At 46.0% G+C, this 21,686-nt stretch overlaps 1 protein-coding gene across 5 annotated transcripts in view; it reads left to right on the top strand.

The window, feature by feature from the left end:
• The window catches only part of LOC143365377 (lachesin), a 106,073-nt gene that overhangs the window by 11,979 nt on the left and 72,408 nt on the right, over window positions 1–21,686 (top strand). For 3 of the 5 annotated variants that reach the window (XR_013084539.1, XM_076805498.1, XM_076805526.1), the window contains exon 2: window positions 9,501–9,858. Coding sequence is in view for 4 of the 5 variants with exons in the window: in XM_076805498.1 (XP_076661613.1) it covers window positions 9,726–9,858 (133 nt within the window). In the remaining variant the exon portion in view is untranslated. Of the gene's footprint in view, window positions 1–9,482; window positions 9,859–21,686 lie in introns of all 5 variants that reach the window. The other 2 variants (XM_076805506.1, XM_076805514.1) reach the window with 1 other exon arrangement.

Genomic DNA, 21,686 nt, shown 5'->3' with positions numbered 1-21,686 from the left:
CAAGAGGTTGAACGATGGCGGTTTTCATTTTTGTCCAAGTTTGCTGTATTGTGTGGCAGTCCTTGATTAATCGAAGTTTTCGCGAATTTCATCCCACGAAATTTGCGACTCGACGTTGAAAGAGCCGCAGATTCGAATGGAGACACAGTTCTGGTTGTCTTTCCGCGATGAAGGACTGTTACCCATCTCTGCCGGTGACGATTAGTGTACACAGCGCTGTTCTTAAGTAGTTACACTTTGTACTGCAGTGAACGATGTTTGAGTTGGTTTGTTATGCGGAACAAGCCAACGATGCAGCCGCCGACCCTTTGCTCGCTGAATTTGCAGCTTTCGGCTTTGAAATTTTCAACAATCATAACTTTTACTGGAGCTAATGCTGGATAATGTTAATTTTTACCAACAATTTCGTGCGGTTGGGAAAACTTTCTGACCTACCTCGAATTTTTGAGCTGTGTAATTGTGAAGCTCGTCGATTGTGGAAGCTTGCTACGAAGAGAAACTGGACCGTTATTAGCTCTAAGTAACTTTGCTATGATTTCGTGTAACGTTATTAGAAGACTGTGGATTTTTGTGGGAATTACAATATTCAGTGCCCGCTCTTTAGTAATTATAATGAATTTGTAATTTATTCTGGTTGTAGAGAAGTTTATTCAGCCACAAGCTTTCTTTCCACCTTCTAAATAATAAGTAAGTCTAATAACTAGACTGCGGATCTTTATGCAAAATGATAATGTTCTGCACCGATTGTGGGAAGCAGAAGTTAAATAAAATTTCATCTTATCCCTTAATCATTTTTATACGTTAGAGACAACATAATAATATTCATCGATTTTTCGAATCTTTTACTGTTTTATATTTTACCCAGCCAATTTTCACATAAATGCATAAAAATTCGCAGTCTACTAATAACTCTTTGCACTCTGAGATTTTTCACCTAGTCGAACGAATTTATTAATTATGTACGGAAACAAGTGCTCTATGGAAATGGTCTATGCCACAACAGTTTGATGGTACAGATTTTATGAAAGAAAAATTTGATGTCCCGTATCATAATTGACAGCAATCTTTTCGTGTCCTCGCGAAAAGAGCATCCAGAACCTTTTGAATTGCTTTACAAAGAAACAGGAGCAATAAAATCGAAGAGACGTATTTCGTATCGAATATCTGAATTGAATCGTATAAAATAAACGTAGATCCGTAAGCGGGACACGCGATGCCATAAGGCTGAAATACTCTGATCGGCATTTGTACGACAGGTCAGAACGGTTAGGGAAAATTCGAGCTACGTAATTTCCCTGAAACTGGTCAAGCGATCGGGCACGCGTCGCAAACGGATCATGGATTGTAATTCGGCCTGCTCTCGGGATAACATTTACATCGAATTGATTGATTGTATGTACCGGGGCGACTTCTATTACGGGGGATACTGTTTATTGCCGGAATAGTGTATTAATAAAATCAACATTCGTGGAACAGCGTGGATCGGTCGGATACATTCCTGTACACGCCGTGGTTGGTGTGCTTGCCAATAACTCGGCATTCCTGCCGCGTATCCGGTATCCATTCCGTTTCGAGCTTATCGTTAATATTTCCGTCGGGTTTGGTCGTTCCGGGCATTTCCAGGGCTGGGGCACATCATCGTTTATATCCCGTTTGCCTCAGCCTCGTTTTTCCTCATCTTTTTTATTGCCACGGGACCCGGCTCGGCTCCGCTCGACTCCGTTCGGCACCGCTTCGCTCGGCGCGGTCTCGCGGTCTCACTCGCTCGTTAAATTTCGCGCCGTCTTCCGGCAGCTTAACGCTCCGCGTAGTAAAGATAGAAGGAGAGCCACTCGTGGCCGAGGAAAGGTCGCTTTTCAGAAAGCGTACACTCTCATCCGTCCGCTCGCTGGCGCAACGATTCGTTCGCCCCTCGAGGATCCTCTGATAAGTGATGATCTTTTAATAAATGCCTCCTCTGTCGCTTTTCCGTTGCCGACACAGCCTCGGTCTCGGCTTCAGCTTCAGCCGCCGCGTACGAAGTGGAAATTTTCGCGTGCCACTCCAAGCCGAAGAGTTCTTGGCGATGAATCGTCGCCGGCGGGGAAAAAATCAGCCCCGCTCGTCACCGTCCCTTGTATCTCAATCAACCAGCCACACTGCAATTCCCGCGAGGCTTCAGCGCTGAAAACCACCGACGGGGAAACGCACGCGCGCTAAGAGACGCTCGTTTCATCCGCGAGCGACCCATTGTTCAAACCGTTTGTCCGGCTGTGGGAGCTTCTAATTCCCCGGCGATCGAGATTTTCGCACCGATTCGCACCAATTATTTCGCTGCCCCGGAAATTTACGGTTTATTATCCCTCGGCTCGAGACCGTTTTTCCAATTGAATCCCGCTTGGAGCATTGACAACTGCTCCCACGTGGCAAGCGGTCTCGCAATACGAACGAGCGATGTTTAGGGAAGATATAGGGATCTGCTTTACCAGTGGTCTGCTAACGCAGCCCCGAACGCGAGTGGTTATCGAGCGGCGCGTTGCCTTTCCCACTATCCGACCCTGGGCATAAAGGGAAGGTTATGGTGGGGATGGCAGAGGGTCGAGGTGCGTGTGCATATTAGAGCTTCTCTAAACTTTGGAAACTCCACAATTTTTCTGACAAAAATGAATGGAAGGAAAGTATATGACACTTCCCTAGTATTATTCAAAACATCCCGCGTAACAGCGAAGGTCGGTAAGCCTGACATCTATAGGTGGAACAAGAATGATGAGTGGGAGGTGATGAGCTGATTGCAGCAGATTGTAATTAGGAGAAAGGAACAGAGTGTGAACAATAAACATTGAATGTTGTTTCTTTGATTTTACACAGAAACAATTCAGTTTGATTATTTATAACCTTTCCCAAAAGAAAGAACATTATAAAACAACATTCCTTTGTGGAAGATTCACAAAAGAAATGCATAAATTACAGTTTGCATTTGAAGTGAAGAGTGCGACAGACGGAAAAACTAACCTCGTATGCTTAACCTCGACAGCAACACAGGATGGTCGCACTTTTAAAATATCAGAAGAATTTCAAGTAGTAAATTATCACACAGAGCTGATAAAAACAGAAGCATATGCTAAAATAAAAAACACACTAAAAAAAGACACCAATCAAGAAAAATTTGGATTAGCGTATCAAAAGAATTATCTACAACTTATTTGGATGAAGAAGATAACCTACAATTTAACAACTATTTCCTAGAGGAAATTACAGATGACAAAACCCCTGCTGCAGCTGGAACTAGTACAGATCAATCAATGATAATGTTATTAGAAAAATTACTAGAGGAAAAGCATAAAGATTCTGAAATCAAAAACCGCTTTAGAAAATAGCATAAAATACCACGCTTATAATAAACAAAAATTCGACAAAGACAGAAAGGACTATAAATTTAAGGTAGGACAGCTGGTATACATCGAGAATGGCAATCGGCTAAACAGGAAAAAACTAGATGAATTAAAAATTGGACCATATAAGGTCTTAGAAAAGATATCAAATTTCCTTTACAAAGTGGATACAGGTCATAGGAAATCGGAGTCAAATCTATTTCACATCACTAAACTTATCCCAGTTTCGGACTCCGCTACCATAGAAGAAGAAGAAGAAGAAGAAGAAGGTTCTAATTCAAATTTTCAGTCAAATTTTCTCTTCAGGGGGAGGGGGTGATGTAAGGAAAGTACATGACGCTCCCTAGTATTATTCAAAACATCCCGCGTAACAGCGAAGGTCGGCAAGCCTGACATCTATAGGTGGAACAAGAATGAAGAGTGGGAGGTGATGAGCTGATTGCAGCAGATTGTAATTAGGAGAAAGGAACAGAGTGTGAATAATAAACATTGAATGTTGTTTCTTTGATTTTACACAGAAACAATTCAGTTTGATTATTTATAACCTTTCCCAAAAGAAAGAACATTATACTATGAATACATCAAATTGCAATTAGTAAAACTATTTCAAGAATTTAGGAATATTGTTGTATTATTTTCGACTGATTGAAACGATTAAGAATTTTTATTTTGTCGAAACATCCGCATTCCAGCTAAAATAACTGTTGGTACTAAAGTCGACGTCGAGTCCGGCTCGTATTTTCATGTCGTATGTCAATATGGGAGCAACTTTGGAAAGGTTGGAAAACTACCTGAGAGTATACTGTCTACGCAGAAAGAGAAGTTTCCGAGTGAAGCTGTGCACTCATCTCAGGCAAACATACGGGACATTTCTACAAACGACACGTCAAGTGTCTCCGAGCGTTTGATATCGTTCATACAAAGTAATCAAATCAAACGTTCGCTCTTTGGACCATTCTTTTCCCACTTCACTCCACTACTATCGTCTCTGACGATACTCTCAGAATGCGAAACGGTATCGACCTGCAAAGGCAGCTGCACGATAGTCATTTCATTATACACCCGAGCTAGAAAATCGTCGCTTTTCGAACGTCTCTGAACCGCAGGGCACAGTTTTACTCTCAAGTGGACACGTACCTTCAGAAGTTTGCAGACAGTGCTAGGTTAACCAATGAGCAAGGTAAGCACCTGCTTAGGGTGTCGGGAGAAGGAGGACACCATAGGAATTTTCTGAAATTTACATTTTTCACACAGTAAAAAACAGAGCAAAACTCCAAGCGTCGTTGCAAACTCTTTTCAGTAAAATTCTCGAAAATGCTTAAGAAATCAGGTACAGGTTCGCCCTACGTTGCGTTGAAGTGATCCTGTGTAAGGGATCCTGAAAATCTGCTAAACGTTTAGGGCCTCGGAAGGTCTTAATCCGGCACTGCTTGCAGACCTGTCCCAGACCCCTTAGAAGCGGAAGACGCCAGGCAAAAGTCGTTTTCAGCGGCCGTCGAGATGCGTGACTAACTAGCCCGCGTCTCGAGAGCAAAGGGTCTCTTGTTCCTCGACAACGGTATCGAGTCAAAGGAAATTAGTAAAAAGCAAAACGCGGAGACGTTGTACGCAACGGTAATCGCCTGCGGCTGGGTACTTACCCTTCATTAAACCCGTAATATCCCTTCAAAAAGCACTCCATCGGTCTCGCAAGGTTTTACACGGCGAATTAATTCCGGCTCGGTACTGTAATCTTCCGTATGACGGACGGTATTCTGGAAACGCGAAAGGGAGCTCGCCTACTGGATCCACCAGGCAGAACTTCATTAGGCCGATAGAGGAAAAGAAACCCGGGGTCTCTGTCTCTGGTTTCTCTCCCCGTCCCTTAAACCCGCCCGGTTTCGTTTCATCCGCCTCGTCATCTAGCTCGGCCGGGGGCTCTCGCGTGATTTCGACTGGATTTGAACAAAAAGGAGCTTACCGTTAACATTTCGCGAGACGGTCTTGTAGCGGTCGGTTATTGGAGGAACAGGCTGGCTATGTGCAAGCTGTATCCACTTTCCTCGAATTTCTGGCCGGGTCAGGAGCAAGACCGAGCCCTCGAGCAACCGAGACGTCCGTAATCCTCGAAACGTCCGCGTTCGGCTACGTCTATTCCTATCCCTCCTATCCCGCAGGATACCGCCCTGCGGGGGCGGCTCAAATACCTCAAAGGAGCGGGTTAACCGCGACGACCCTTCCAAGGCGACGTGTGTGTACGCAGCTGGACGTTCCGGCAGGACCAGCTGAGAACAGGAAGCTCGCCCGAGGCGCGCTACACGACGAACAGAGGTTCAACTGCGACTCTGGACGAGCGAAATTATTTTTAGTTTGACGTATGTGGGATGGGGGATATTCTGCTGGCCGGAAAAGTCATGCTGGATTCTATAGTCGTTGACAGCGAGGGATAAAGGAGGCTCCTGTATGCGTGGTCTCACCACTTACATGTGAGCAGATTAATGTGAAAGTGGTGTGAGTCAATGTTTGTCTGTTTGGTTTGACACCGTATCTCAAGAGTACACATAGTCATTAAATCAAATAATTACAACACAATTTTAGTACAATTACTAGACTTATTCTGGATATTTGGCGGAAGAAAGATCACGATCGCTGGAGAGATTTTTATACCATATAAAAATTGTCTGCATCAATTGCGAAGAACAATAGCCGCACAGGAATTTCTTTCTTCCTTCACTCATTTCGGTCGATTGAAAATAATATATCGACGTACATAAATTCTTCTAATCCATTGTTTTAAACTTCGTTCCCACCCGTTGTTAGTGATCGCTCCGTTTTCCAATTTCCGCTGCACCGGAACTGCACTTTAAACCACCGTGCAACGGGACCAGAGAAGGTACACAGGACATATCAATTTGCAATGATCCAGCGAAAAGCGCATATTAGAATAAAAATTGTGCGAAGTCTGGATAGACGCAGCCTCGTCATCGTTACAAAGCGATATACATCGCTCGCGTTTGTTACTGAACAGTACCGGTGTTAAATGCATAAAACCTGGTGATCGGCGATCGCCCAATTTTCCAATTTCCGCTTCGCCAAAACTGTGCTTTAGCCCGCCGTGCAACAGGACCGAAGACGGTACACGGCGTCCGCGGTCGTCGGGACATTCCGCAAACTTGCAGAGCCGGCCGCAAACTCGGCCATCTGCTGCAGATACTTCGTTGAATCTTCTCGGGTCTGTCCGGAGTTGAAGCTCACGCGTTATGATCATCCTTGGTGAAAACAGAGACTGGATGAAATCACAGAAGGGCGTAAAGAGAGGGAGAGAGGGAGAGAGGGAAGTTAGTTTGAATATAACGCGTTAACGCAAGGCAAGTCGAAGCATTCGTAAACGAGGTAGCCGGGCAAAAGTAGGCGAGACAAAGGTTCGCTGCGAGGCGGAGTATCAGCCGTGTCACCTAAGGATCGTCGTGTTTCGTGTGTCGACATGCACCGGGTCGGCGATATCCTGGAACGCAGCTAGGTACAGAGGACTTCTCTGCTCTCTGGTAGCTCGGGTTCCTCTTCAGAGACGTTGACACTATCTCCGATTAAAAAGGAGCTAGATGACGCTAGGCTCTCTGCCACGTGTCTTTGTCCACGAGAAAAAGACACAGGGGAAATTATAGGCAACGTTCCCAGATTGAGAGATATCCGGGATGAACAGTGGGGGAAATAGTCAGAACCTGAGTGACGTCACCAAGCTATAGTACAGTCTAATCCAGATAGTGACGTCTAGTAGAGACGTCTACTGTATCATGGTATCAGGTACCCTACTATAGGTACGTTGGTGGTACTCCCTTCGAGGGACTTCTGTTCCTCACAAGAATTCTCGCGGGTCGGTACAAGGGCATAGATGGCCCTATAGCTCCGCCTCTCCCCACCGTTGACGCTCCCGTAGTACCAATGTTCAGGCTCTGACGTCACACGGACATCTCCGGTACATGGTACGTCCGACCGCTTCAGCCAATACGTCGTTAGATCCAGAAGTGCGTGTGCAACGAGGCGTGTCCCTTCCACTCTAACCAATCGGCCGTGCATACCTTTCACGGGGCTTCTTGTGAGTCGCGCACAGTAGGCATCTATGCCGCAATACTTGGTATCCCTACTCCGCGTTACGCTGGGTTTACATTAAGTTGCTGCATCCAGCGACTACGTTCCAGTGACTCGACTAGAAATCGCTCGATGTCTACATTTATTCCAGTCACTGGATCCGGAGATTTGCATACCAGCGGTTTGACTGGAAATTGTTCAGTGTTTACACACGTATCGCCGCGGGTTGAGCGTCGTCTCGACGATTCCAGTAACATTGGGGTATTGTTTTCTGGAAAAGCAAACTGTTGAACCAGTCATTTGACTGGATTGTTTGCTGGATTTACGGCGCTGTGCTGGTACGAAAGCACAGTTACATTATCCCAGTTACGATCCAGAGCCGGATTGCATCACCGGACTCGACCAATGTAAAACCCAGCTTTACAAGTGTTTCACAACAGCCCGTGTCGCTTCGCGAAGAAAACAAATGAACCTGCCGAGCGTGACTGGAACGGAATAATCCCTGCTACGCGAAGAGTGTGCTCCTCGCGTTGCCGTTCTGTTGTCGAAATTTGCGGGATCTTCTCGCGGACGAAGAATATCCGCGTAATCGTTATCTCTGTTAATGCAGGCGGTAGCGGCCGAGAACGTTGTTACGTTAGCTTCCGGAATGTGAACGCGTCGTTCCGTCGAATCGACGACGGGGGTCGGTCCAAAGACAATATTAACGGTAGAAATTAAGCGGGGTCTAAAAGCATCGAACCGCGGTTACCGCCGTAGAAAAGTCTCCTCGCCGATGTTTCCCGTCTTCTGTTCTCCTGTCCCGTTCTTTCACCTCGGCCGTGTTTCGCGGGCGGAAAAGAAAATCAGAGCTCTTCCGACGGGAAGTAGCCGTTGGCTGTTGGACCGGCGGGCAACGCGGAACGCTTTCAAGCCACTCGAGAAAGAGAACCGTTCCGTTTCAATGGCCTAGAGCGTCTTGTATTTCTGATAACGTGCAGGGTACGTGAGCCGGGGAAATGCCGGGGCCGCGAACGAGCGTTGAATGAGGAGGAGACAGCCGGTGGTGCAGCAAGAAAGTCCTCTCGCCGGAGGCGCGCCATTAACTTTACTGCGAAAGGATATCGTTGAGAGGCTCGCCGCCGTAGCAGCGGCGGCAGCGGCAACAGTAGCGTCGGAACTTGAACAATATCGCGAAACACCGAAGTCCGTCGAGCGTTTCGACACGTGTATCTTCGAGTTCGTTGGTAGCTGGGCGACGCATCCGGAGGTGGCACCGGGAGCGAAGACACGAGAGTTGAAGGGACACACACACACACACACACACACACACAGGAAACTGTGTGGAGCGTGTCTCGAAGCGTTCCCGAGAACGGGTCCGTAATCTATAGCCGGTGGAACAATAGCGACTCGAGCCACCGAGAGCAACTTGCCAAGGCCGAGGTGAGAGCGTTCGGTGACCTATACCTTCTTCCCGATCTCGATAAGACGCAGGAAACTGGGTTTCCTCGCGGGGGTGGCGTCACGCGGCGACGACGTGTTCTGTCTCGGCGTTACCGTTGTCCGACAGAGGCGCGCAACTTTCTATTCGTCGTTAACGATAGTTCACCGTTTCTAGGAGAGTGAAGAACCCGTCTCTTTGGCTCTCTCACTCTGTCCATTTCTCTCTCGGTCTCGCCTCACCGACGGAAACTCTATAAACTCGTGCAATATCTGTTGGCCGGATTGATCCCGCTAAGTTGCCGCGGCGCGCGCGAGCGAGGATCTTTTAGCTCTGCCGCCGTGGTTACCACGGCAACTAGAAACTTTTCCTCTAACCGGTGGTACACTAATCAATCTGACCGGACGGGGTCGGCCACAATACACGCAACGATACAGGAACGGGTAGAGAAAAGATTTACGTGTTTCGATGCTTTGTTGCACTGCCTTTTTTTTTAGCCTTTCCTTCCTCCCGATACCTCCTATCTGTTTCTCTGTTTCTCTTTGTCCGTCTCTCTCTCTCTCTCTCTCTCTCTCTGTCGCTCCGTTTCGATACCACTGGTGGCTCTTCGTTTTGTTTTTCAGCGAAAGTACATTTTACAGAGCGAGTTCGCGAGCACGTAAGAAGAAAGTTGTCGGGGAACTGTGGCGGGGGTTTCCCTCGCGCTCGTTGGTTCGAGGACGCTTTTCAATCGCCGATAGAACCCGGGGCGAATCGGTTTCCAGCCTGGGCTGCTACGTTCGAGCTCGAGAACGACGGTGAATGAGGCCGGGCGAGGAGCAGGCAATCGGAGGCAAGGTGGCCGAGAAAGGGCGAGCCAGAAAAATATGGTACACGAGGGCACCGGTCTATGGCACGACGCGGGATTCAGCGTATCGAGGTGGCTGATGATCATAATACACGGGTACCGGGTCACCACCCTCGTCCTATCAATCCTGCTGAACGTGCTGGCGCGAACCGGTGAGTACAAACGATCGCTCACAGACCTCTAGACGACCCGCGAGAATCATCCTTTTTTTTTTGCATTTCCGTAGAATGTCACCTCTTCAAAATGTACCTCCGAAGCGTTACACGCGAACCAGATGATTTAGTGGCGTTCGAAGGTTCCTGGTACAATTCCAGTCTAGAATTCCAGGTCCAATTGCAGGTCCAATTGTGGACCTTGGATAGTTGATCAATCGGAATCTATTTGTTGTTCACTCTAAAACAGTACTTGAAGCTCTACGTTCATTATAAATCAGCTTTGCCTGATCGGGCGAACATGACAAAGACTGATTATTGTAACACGCAATCCACGACGTGGTTGCTTGTTAATGACCCTTATGTTGTACCTTTCGGACCTGGAATAGCTGATTAATTGGAATTATTTGTTACACACTCTGAAACAGTACGTGGTGCACTGCATTTTTCATGAAACCGCCTTTCCCGACCTGGGGAACGTGGTACCTCAGAAACCAACCAATCAAATCACTTGAAACTTGCCGGATATATTCAGCACACATTTCCTGATATCGTATAGAAACGAGAATAACGTTGTCCTTTGTAAAAGATTCGAATGTTGCAACAAAAGGTGACACCATCTTTTTATTCCACAATATTTTCTATTCATTCTCATTCATTGATGCTCAGTTGGATCAAGAAATATTTCATAATTTTCAAAAACGATTATTTTTACTTGAAAAATGTTGAGTACATTCCTCGAATGTCTGTTAACAATCGCGCCAAGTTTGGCGTCAAGACGTTCGGCACTATTCTTTAAACAAAATCGCATCGGAGCGAGGGGGAACCCTTTCATTTCTTCTGTGCGTTCTGCGCGAGCGTCGAACGACGGGAAACAGTTTTGTTTGCGTTCGGCTCCTATAGTCGAATGAAACGCGGACTGCCGCAGGCGGATTTCGGGGATTCATCGAAAGAAAGAGAGGCATCGTAATCGGCGCTTTGTCGAACGCAACGCGTCTATAGGCTGTCGTTAAGGGTCGAACGTCTCGGGATCAGTTTTATAGGCGGCCTTCCAGGACACCGAGGCTCCAGGATACGCTTTTACTGGCCTGGCCCGTCGCTTAATGATATCGCCGCTTCGACTTCAATCAGCCGTAAAGAGTTTAAGGCGCAGTAATCCGGTCGGAGTCTCGCAGAACGGACGTACTACGGGACTCATCGATATTCCACGAATAGATGCTCGCTGATGTCCCTTGGATGCGTCTTGGCTCGCGCGTACTCTTGAAAAGAGGGGCTGCTTTAGAAATTTAATTGATTTACTTGATCGATTTCCTTTAGAACCGTTCGGATACCGGGAGTTCTAACCTCGCCCCTGGATAATCCCAGGTCTCCAACCCAAATGCATTTGATTCGAACTCATTGCCAGTACAAACGTTACCACGAGCCGACACTTAATTTATCATTATGGCACAATCTTCGCACCGGTTTGAATCAGATCGAACGTCAACTGTGTTTTTGCGCTTGACCACGCTACGATTCGGTCGTTAAGCTTGAACCTAATTGAGATTCAAGCGAGACCTCGTTCGATCCAAAATTAGCTCAGATTTCACTCAGATCCGATCTAAATCTAAGTCTGATCGGTCGCAACTCGAACGCAACAGTAATTTTGGCTTAGTCCAGTTCTAATTTGCCTCCAGCCGAGCGTAAATCTTCTTAGACTTATTTTATGGCTAATCGAAAGCTTACACGGCTAGTTTGAGCCCGAATCTAGCCCGGATCCAACTCGGTTTCGCGACGAACGTAGTTTCGGTTTGACCGGACGTCAAAAACCTGGTTTACATGCAGCGGAGACCTGATTCGCATGTAATTCAGTCTAAACCAAGCCCTGATTCGCTTCGGACCTAACTCTCTAAGCTCGAGAAGGTAAACTTTAACTTCCAACGCAAATAGTGATCTTTGTCCGACTATTTTCAACCGTGAAAATTGCATTAATGAAGTCCGACGCCGAGACCGGTCAACAGTGCGATATCAAGAGGTAACTTTTCCACATGGTAATGGTTATTAGCGTCGGGTAATTTTCCAATGGGGAGGGCTGTATGGCGAAGTAACCTTTTGTTGTTTGCACAAAGTGTTCCTTCAACGGACTTGCAAAAGAAAGGCTCTCTTTGTATTCCGATCGCGCCCCCCCCCCCGCCCATACAATCCATAATGCTTATGCGAGAAAATTTCCGTGGAGCGGGTTCCGCGAGAGCTAGCTCAAAAATCGATAGGAAACAGTTTTATTAGCTCGGCGTCTCTTTAGGGGCAGTTTCTTTTCATTGTCGTTTCCTTTTACCGGAGTAAAAGTTCCTCAAATTGGATGACTTTCCATTCGGAGGAATCGCTGTTCACTTCACTCTCCGGATGAATATTAATTTCTTGATCGCCGGGGATGTTGTAGAAGTTATTAGCTTAGGGGATGGCCGGTCCGGTCAGAGAGGGAGGTAGATGGTCGCCGCCGCCCCCACTTCACGGGGGGTAAGTTAGGCAACGTCGACGCCCGTAATAAATCGCTTTATCAATCGGATGCAACTTTAACCGGGGGCTCTTGAAACCGTTGAATAATAGACGCGGCTTTGTAAAAGTTCACGGACGGGGACTGTCTTCGCGTGGCGACGGTGCTTACCGTGCATTATCGATCATTTTCGTGAGAACGCGAGAAAGAGAGGGAGAGAGAGAGAGAGAGAGAGAGAGAGAGAGCACCTCGGCTACGATGAAATTTACCGGAAGCAATAACGACGCCGAAACAGTCTGAATTAACTATAAAGTTCTTAATGTACCCATTTAACGTGCTAATGCGGTCCGCCGAGTTTCGTCTCTGTTACTCGCTTTAAGTAGTTTCCCACCTTTTCGATCTTTAGCCTGCCTCCCTCTTTTCGCCGGTATTTCATTAACACCGTTCCCCTTGTTCTCCTTTAATACCGGGGGCCGTACAATTTTTCACGGCGCGGCGAACATTAAGGTCCTTCTCCGCGCAAGGATAATTCCCGTTGACGTCAAAAATCTTTACAACCGGGCGCAGTCCAATTAGCCGCGGGAAATGTAAAATCGGTCATTTATTCCCGAAAGCGTCGATTAGCCGTCGAACGCATCCGATTTTACAATTTATCGAAGCACGAAAACTATCGACGGTTAATTATCCATGAGGGTTGTTCCCGTTGCGAACAACGGGACCGCGAGATTTTTCAAAATTTTTGACAGAGATATCTTTGATCCACAGAACATACATTATTAACAATACTTTCATTCAGAAATATGTGAATCATCATTAAACGAAGGATACTTATTTAATTGAACCCATCGAAATGCAAGGGAACAATCGCGTTGAAATTAGTTGTTGTTTAAATTATTGTCACGTTGAAACTATTGACGCTATTTCGGCAAATCTTAGATTGTTAGAGAGCGTAAAGCCTGCGTTTTCAAATGGTTTTTGTTGCATTACGATGCGATGCTCGGTTCCCCAGATATGGCCTCGTAACGACGCAATTTTTAACGTTTTAACGTTTGACTTTTTCTGTCCCCATCGCACAGTATGTCTTTCGCTCTCTCGCCAGACGGTACTGACCCACCACTACGCGTCGCCAGTTAGGACAGGTCAGTTTTTATCATTACTATATTTAATCGCTGATACCTCGAAAACGGATTGAGATATCAAAATGGGATAATTTCTTACAGTTGTGATATAGACAGTGTTGAGGCAGGACAAAATTTATTTCACGGAGCATAAACCACTTTCCATTCGCATTAGTCACCATAATTATTTTCTGTTTCGGCGTCGACCGACGGTCGGAGCAGCCTGATGCCGGGACCACTCAGAGTTGAGCGCGCAAAGGAATCCACAGGATGGGTCAGTGAGAGGTTGAGACAGAGAGAGAGAGGGAGAGAGAGAGAGAGAGAGAGAGAGAGAGAGCTGATATTAAACTGCACTTTATTTGTCGAGCCCCGCACAGGCAGCGCGAACGGCTGGTCACTCGCGAGCGATTGAGAGAACGAGAACGTCGCGAGGTGCGCACGATCGAGAGAGAGAAGGCGCGATCGAGAATCGCGAGCCGGCGGATGAACGGATATCTTGCGCGTGCAGATTTCTGCCGTCGGATCGCGAAGCGGAAATCTTGAGCGGTACGAGACGCGTACCGCCGCGATACGGAAATCTTCAACGCGGGCGACGGAGATCTTCAACGCGCGGCAGAATGCGCGTAACGCGGCGCGGAAGATTGCAGAAAAGACTGCGAACTACGGAGTTCGAGATCGCGAGAGTTTCAGAGCGAGAGATAGCGGAATCTACTCTGAGCGAGACAAGAGCGATCAACAAACGTGCGCGAGAAATACGACTATGCGATTCGAATCTACCTGAGCGACTGCGATTGACGAACGTTAAGAGCGTGATGCGAGTGACGAACATGAAGAGAGCGAGAAGGCACACGCAGGTGCCTTAGATAACAAGGACCATGGAATGTGGAGCACCGTGATTGGTGCTCCCGAATCGGATAATCCTTGTTTGTCTCGATTTGAAGGATTCAAGCTGTGAAATTCGGCCAATGAGAGACGAAACTGTTGCTACGCGGTGTCGAGCAACGGCGACACGCGTTCTTGCCGCGTGTTGACATACGAGACAAAAACCGTATGAAACAGCGGTCGCCAGCTAAGACAATAGCCGCCGAATTCCAACGCTTGAATCCTGAACATTTTCAAACCCTTAAACGTATTTTTCGTCCCGGTATCATTTCTATAAATTACTATTTTGTGTATCTCAGTGATGAATTAAAAAAGAATCGAATGTGACTACGCAGAAATTTAACAAACAGGCTTATCAAAAAGTGAAAACTTCCAGATGATGCCTGTTTATCCGTAATTGCATGATGCCTTGTTTGTCGACTCGCCGTCGAACGCATCTGATTTTCCATCTGATCGATGCTCGTAAACATTCGCCGGTTAATTATGCGGTGTTGCGCATCGCTAACAACGGAGTCCGCAAGATATTCGAACTTTTTGCATTATGCGCGCGACGGTTCTTTGACGCGCGATTGTTAACCGTAATTTTAATCCCGCGGCTCTTCCCTGTTTCGCGCTCTGTAATTTCGCCGGGCAATTCGTTCATCTGCCTTTCAAGTATTACAAAGTGCGGCTCGTTTGCCATGCAAATCGAAAAAAGGAAACGGCCCGCGAATTTCCCCCGGCGTGTTCCACGCCCCCTCCCCCCCGGCCCCGGTAATCTGCAATTAAACCGCCCCCCTCCCTCTCGCCTCGGTTGTAAATTACGAGCAAATATATATCTTGCGCGGAATGGTCCACGGCAGCCCACGCGATTATAATATTTGCGATGGACGGCAAAATAGCCGGCTCGATGTCGATTAACAGGGGACTCTTGACGACCGACCATTATTGCCATCGAATTACCGTTCCACCGCGCCGAAATTGCACCTGAAACTCGATAATTTCGAGTGCCATACTTTAACAGGGAGGCATTATGAATGGCTGCGAGACCCTGTCGAACACGAGTAGACACTTTTCATAACGAGACACACTTCCCGCTTCAAACGGCTCCGCGATACCCGGCCGATCTTATTTCACGACCCGATAACTTTGAAAAGGCAACGGTAACAGGCTTTTCTATATTCTTCCCCGATACGTTAAGCGCCTAGAAAATCGTGTTAACAGCCGGACAGCTTTCGAACATTAAAAACGGCAGCTCCAGCCCCGGGTATCGACGAACAGTTTTGAATAGACCCCGCATCGGTAGGATTTTAAATGTTTAGCTTATTTCATGCATGGGGACCGTTTCCCGGCTTGTATAGCCGCATCGATCGAGCACGAGATTTTCGGATCGCGAAGAAAGCAAAAATTATGTGCATACGTTATCGTCAACGTTTCGATGGAATTGCGCTGATCGGATGGCTCGGTTCCCTTCGAAACTTGCTGAAATCGTTTTTAAAGAATCCTCACAATTAGTCGAGCAGAGATCATGGAGACTACAATCTAAAATTCCGATTTTCGAAAAATGATAATTTTGTGAAAAATAATCGCACTGAGCTCATTTTTTTTTTTCGAAGATACTTTTGCATGTTACAGAAAATTAAAGACACAATTTTGTCGGAAATGTTTAAAAGTGAAACACCTACAGAAACATTGAAAAATTTGGAAGCTTCCTTTTTACATCAATCTCTTAAAAAAAACGAGGGTCAAATTCAATTTTGTTATCGTAAACTTAGCAGTGAGAAAAAGAAGGGAAAATTATGTAGTAAGGGATTGCGTTGATCGAACAGTTCGACGACACCTTTCGAGGTCTGTCGGAGTCTTTTTCTGGAGAATGTTTACAATTAACCCTGGGAGAGATTATGGAGTAGTTAAGTTTGCGGTTCGACCGTAAAATGCTTGAATCCAGTTGGGAGTTCATATTTAGTTTATTTCCGGACCGCTGTCTGCAAACAGGATTACATTCAATTCAATTTCTCGTGCTCTAAGTATGTCTACGGGAACGAAAATTTGCATAAAGATTTGCAGCTTAGTCGCTGCGGCAGAATGTTCGTATAAACGCAACATAATTGGCAGGCTAGCAGTCGAAGACCTCCTATGCACACCGAGTCTCACGAATTCTCATTAGCTCCTCCCACAAACCTCAAGTTCGCTCGGTAAAGCTACACCATCATTACGACCGCACCCTATACAGGGTGTTCACGAAATCGCGGCACGAAGCTCAGATCTCTTGGAAAACCGAGGCGAAAATATATAGAAGCGAACGCTTTCGTGCTGCGCCCCATTTTCAGGCAAATCTGCCTCTAAAGCGTCTACGTTTCCACTTAGAACTGCGAGTAGTAATACTGTATATTGTTCTGTATTTTGTTAATTAGTATGGAACAAAGTCAACATTTAATCAAGGAGCATAGCTCACCCGTAACTTACACTCCGTGACATTCAATTAATTCAGATGTCTTCGCATTCTTGGAATCCTTTGCGTAATTTTGTTGTATTATATTTAACGAAAGTGATAAAAAATTCCTATTCATAGATCTTCTCTATCGCAATATTTTCTGAAATTTATAGCCTAACCTAGAACCATAGTGGGTTTAAAAATAGAGGCTCACTTTTGGGTGAATTAACTCGAATTGTGCAAGAGGGTTGAAGTAAGTAGAAAAGGTCCGCCACGGTCAGACACATTAGCTGAACCATGTAGGACGTCATATCTTTACCATGGCCATTGGTACTCAATTTTTCCAGAACGCTATCGACCTCACTAGACTCAACAAATATTCATACAATCTCTCATTGTTTAAACAAATCGCCAAACAGTGAAATCAAACAGATTTTTCAAACAGAACACCGGGGAAATGTAATTAAAAAACGTATAGAATAGATGCCTTGTATTTTATCGGTTCTCGAACGTTGTTGTAACCTATAAATGCATCTGCGGTTTAATTATCAATAGCGTCGGCGGCAACGGTATTAGAAGCCTGTACACCTGCCGTATTAAATTCCGCCAATTTTTATAGGCTATAAATGCCTGCGGATCCGCAACGTAATCGCAACTAGCGGCTCTGAGAATATGATAAGCGTAATTATCAATTATTTTTATTATACAATGTAGCAAATTTCCGGCTGCCTTACTTTCGCATTCACCGCGTTCGTTCGGAATTTATTTTAAAGAGACCCCGGTGCTCGTTGCAGCGTGTATTAACGATGCATTACAAGGGCCCACACAGGTCGTTACGAATTAGCGGGACACAACGCGTGTTCAATCGTCGACCCCTCCGAATTTTACTTGCTCGCAACTAATAATGGCAATGTGTACGGAGAAGGGGAGGAGGGAGGGGGGAGGGGGGAGGGCTCTTTGCAATGCAAACGAAACAGCCGTGCCGCGTAAATAAAATTTTCCACGTGTGCCCGTGCATAAATCATGTTTGCAGTTTAATGCACTGGCCGATGCGCAACGGTAAATATTTCGGGCGTTAGACTACGGCGTCGTGTACATGGACACCTCGGTAACAAACTGCGCTCGTATGAGTGTACAATATAACATTTAAGCGTGGTAATAAAGCACCGGTGTGGCTCGTGTTTCGAGTGCGCCGTGGAAATCTCGTTCCGCATAACTCTGCCGTGGCTCCGACGCCCACGCCAGGTGTTACTTCTGCTTATCTTACGCATTGATTTGTTCCCGAGACAGGCTTAACGGGCTGGGTACGCGCCCCCGTTCCCTCGTTAATTTCCTCAATCCATTCTTACGGCAGACAACGACAAAACAACCCGAGCAACTAAGCGATTTAGCGAACGCGGGACGCGCATGATTCGCGCGTGCCTCAGAAAACACAACACGCGGCACACGACTCTATTAAAGTGGTCCTTGGCTATAGTCAATACTTTTGATGACTGAGATAGTCAACAGTCTACACGTCAGTTATTGTATATGGCCGACACTGTTTAGTCACCGAACTTAAAAGTCAATTTTTTACAATTACAGTAAAGTCTTGATCCAAGCCCAATCCTCGGGTCCGTGCTGTGACATATATCGTGTAAGGCTTTCTATTTTCTTGTGACCGTGTCGATCGCGCCGAACGTGGAAAAGGACAGCGCGACCGAAGGCGCACTACATACCGCTAATTGCACCACTAAATACAGTTCAAATTATATCGTGCTTAATGTCATTTTAATAAGAAAAATGCCACGAATGACTTGGTGAAAGTCCCATAAAAAAAAATAAAGAAGTTTTGTAATTGGATTAGTAGTGATTCACATCGGTATACCTGATCCGGTATCGGATTACGCGGCATATTTACACTTTACTCGCGAGGTACGCCCCCAGTGGAGAGGATAGGCGAACTGACTAAGATCGTGTAGCTCCGTTCGGCTTAGATCAAGACTTTACTGTGGCTTCACAGCTGCAATCATTAGAATTTCTTTGTCCTTAACTTTCCTGGTGGTTATAACAATAGAATAAGTAAAAGATTTTCAGATTTTCAGAATGTTGATTGAAGCAGACAATTTTTATTTTGTATCACAAGACGAGTAAAATAAGACCAAAATAGATAAGTGGTTGAAAGAAGGGATGACCTTATTTGGTTCAAAATGGGGAAAATTTTTATTTGAATGGTTGAATGCGGTTTTCAGAGTGCACGTGTGAGAGGTTGAAATTTATTTAAAAGGAAAAATCCAGCGGGGATTGTGATGGACAGAATGATCCGTGTAATCGATACTCCCTTCGAAATAGTATTTCTGTTTAAAAGGTTTCATTTCCGTGCTTACGTGTAGAGGGGACATCGCCAGATCAATGAAGGAGAATGTTTGGTGCAACAAGCGAACGCATTAAGTAGATTGAGTCCTGATCGTGCTCGAGAGCAGAACACACATACACACATACACCGTCTGGTTACCAGTGTATACGTGACAATCATTGTTTCGTTGTATCCATTACGTACATCGGAGTTTTATACGAAATACCGATCATTTTCAAGTTGTAAGCTTATAAGCACGCCGCGCGGGCTTTCATGCATTCACGGGTCACCAAGGTCTTTGAAATGAATTGAAAGCTCCGTACACCTTATTATTTCTAACTCATTGAAAATATTAATGCGGCAAATGACGCTCCGTTTTACCCGGGACTTGGGAATGTACAGAAATGTAAGCGTGTGGAAAACACGACAACGTCCGTAAATACTAAATATATGTGCCCAATACTTTATCAGAATTGGAATGAATTGATATTGAAAATTAAAGTGTGCTAAAAATGAGTACTATTATTAAGCGATTGAAAATTCCATTGTAGTCGCAGCACAATATTAATACATTCGTCACTGCTCGACTAAAATGTTCTTATATTTTCAAAAGTTTTGTGTACAGGTCCAAAGAAAATCGATACGGTAAAGATGGAAAACATGTGGTACACAATCGAGGCACTCGAAGGACAATAAAATATTGTATAAAATATTTTGCTGCGGGGTCAAATCTGACGTCGTCGAAGGGCTGAAGAATGGTATAGAGGCATCGAAAGTAGGTTAAGTTCCCATGAGGTTCTCCGTATGGGTCACCGAGTCAAAATTCTGTTTTTCCCGAGAGCCGATGCCGCGGCTCGAAGCCAAAGCCCGAGTTTATTGAGTGTCGAACCGATCGGTGCCCGAGGTACGTGCGAATGAAATCCCTTTTAGATTATGCGCTCACAAGGACCGCGTGGATTTAAGCACTATTTTATAGTCGGCAGCCATTTCGAAAATCAGGCTTACGGAGGGAAAGAAACCATCGGGCGACCTGGATAGCTCAATTCGTTAGAGTAGTCGTTCCGCAAACAAAAGACTTGGTCCGGCAATCGGATCTCGGCCGAATCTCTCCCTCTCTCCCTCTCTCTCTCTCTCTCTCTCTTTCTATCCGTCTCTCCTCGTGCAGAGATTTGTAAGAATTTATTGGGCACGTCTAGCCCACGTTGTTGCGAATCTTTCAGGAGACGGCTGAATCGAATTCGTCGAATCCCTCTCCTTCCACTCCCACGTAATCAATTTTATATTAGTCTCTTTAGTGACTCGTTCCGTTCCGGACCCCAAGCAGTTGTACAAAGTAAATTCGAACCTCTTATGGATTTACTTACCAGACGGTACCACAGTTGTTTTCAAACAACGTATTTTATTTAATTGAAATATTATAATTTTTTGAAGAACCAGGATGCATTTCTTTAAGTCTGAATCAGGCTCGGGTCGAATTTAAATCAGCTTCAGGATGAATTCACTCAACATAAGTTTTTAGCAGGTGCAGGAAAAGTCTAAGTCAGTTAGATCCGGATTAGATCCAGGCTATGATTGAAGGACAAACGTGCCGGATCGTGTACGAATTATGTTCAAAACAGGTTCTAAAGTAAATGCAGCACAACGCACTCCAAGTTCCAAGCATATTCCAACAACACGTACTTGGTATCCGGAGCGGATCTGAGTCAGTCCTGAACAAATTACGAGCCACAACATCACAGTCGAGCCGAAATCAGCAGAACCATCCGAAAGCTGGCCTAAACGTGCATTGTGTTAGCAACTCGTCGCCGAATCGTTATCTCGCCGCTTTCAAGACTAGAAGCGGCGATGTTCCGTTAATTAAAGGCGCGCTAAGGTGTTCCCGCCTCAGCGAAAGTCCTATAAACGCGTGCGCGCTCGCGTTTAGTTCCGAAGGAGGCTCGCGGCAAATTGCCTAGTTATGCGAGAACGCTATCGAGCCGGCTCGGCTCGGTTTCCGTCAACTAGTTGATTTCGCCGGGATTTATCGGCCTGTCCCCAAACATCGATGTAACCGAATTTAATCTATCCGGCGTGGGGCGACGCCTGCGGAGTCACTTGTTCAATTTCGCAGCATAGGGAAATGTATCACTCATGCAAATTTCAGACGGGGTCGCTTAAACCGCGGAGGTTGGCGGAGGCGCGCTTCCGCGTCGCGCCCGGCGATTTCCATGGAAAGCGGAGCTAACAAAACATCAAGCACGAATTCAATAACCGGGAAGATGCGTTTATAATTTATCCTGTTCCCCTCCCTGCCCCTTCCCTCTCTTCCCCCCGGTGTTATGCAATTTATCGGGTCGCGTGTTGGCAAAAAGCATGACGGGGTCGTTGAGAAAAAGAAAGAGAGGACGAGGAGAGAGGCGAAAAGGGAAAGCGAGAACGGCGAGAGGGGAAAAAAAAGAACGAGGCAGCAAAGTAAACCAGAAGGGAACACGGTTGAATACAGCTTTTAGCGTTACACGAGCAGAAAGGAGGATGGGCGAAAAAGAAAGAGAAGATCGCACCGCTCTGCGTCACGGGAGTTCATCAGTCCGTCCGCTAAATATACTTAGCGAGAAGATGCGCGCGCGG

This window comes from Halictus rubicundus, chromosome 1, assembly GCF_050948215.1.
Source record: "Halictus rubicundus isolate RS-2024b chromosome 1, iyHalRubi1_principal, whole genome shotgun sequence".
In the NCBI taxonomy this organism is placed as follows: Eukaryota; Metazoa; Arthropoda; class Insecta; order Hymenoptera; family Halictidae; genus Halictus; species Halictus rubicundus.
The sequence above is the reverse complement of the archived record's forward strand: the minus strand, read 5'-3'. Positions and strand labels throughout refer to the sequence as shown.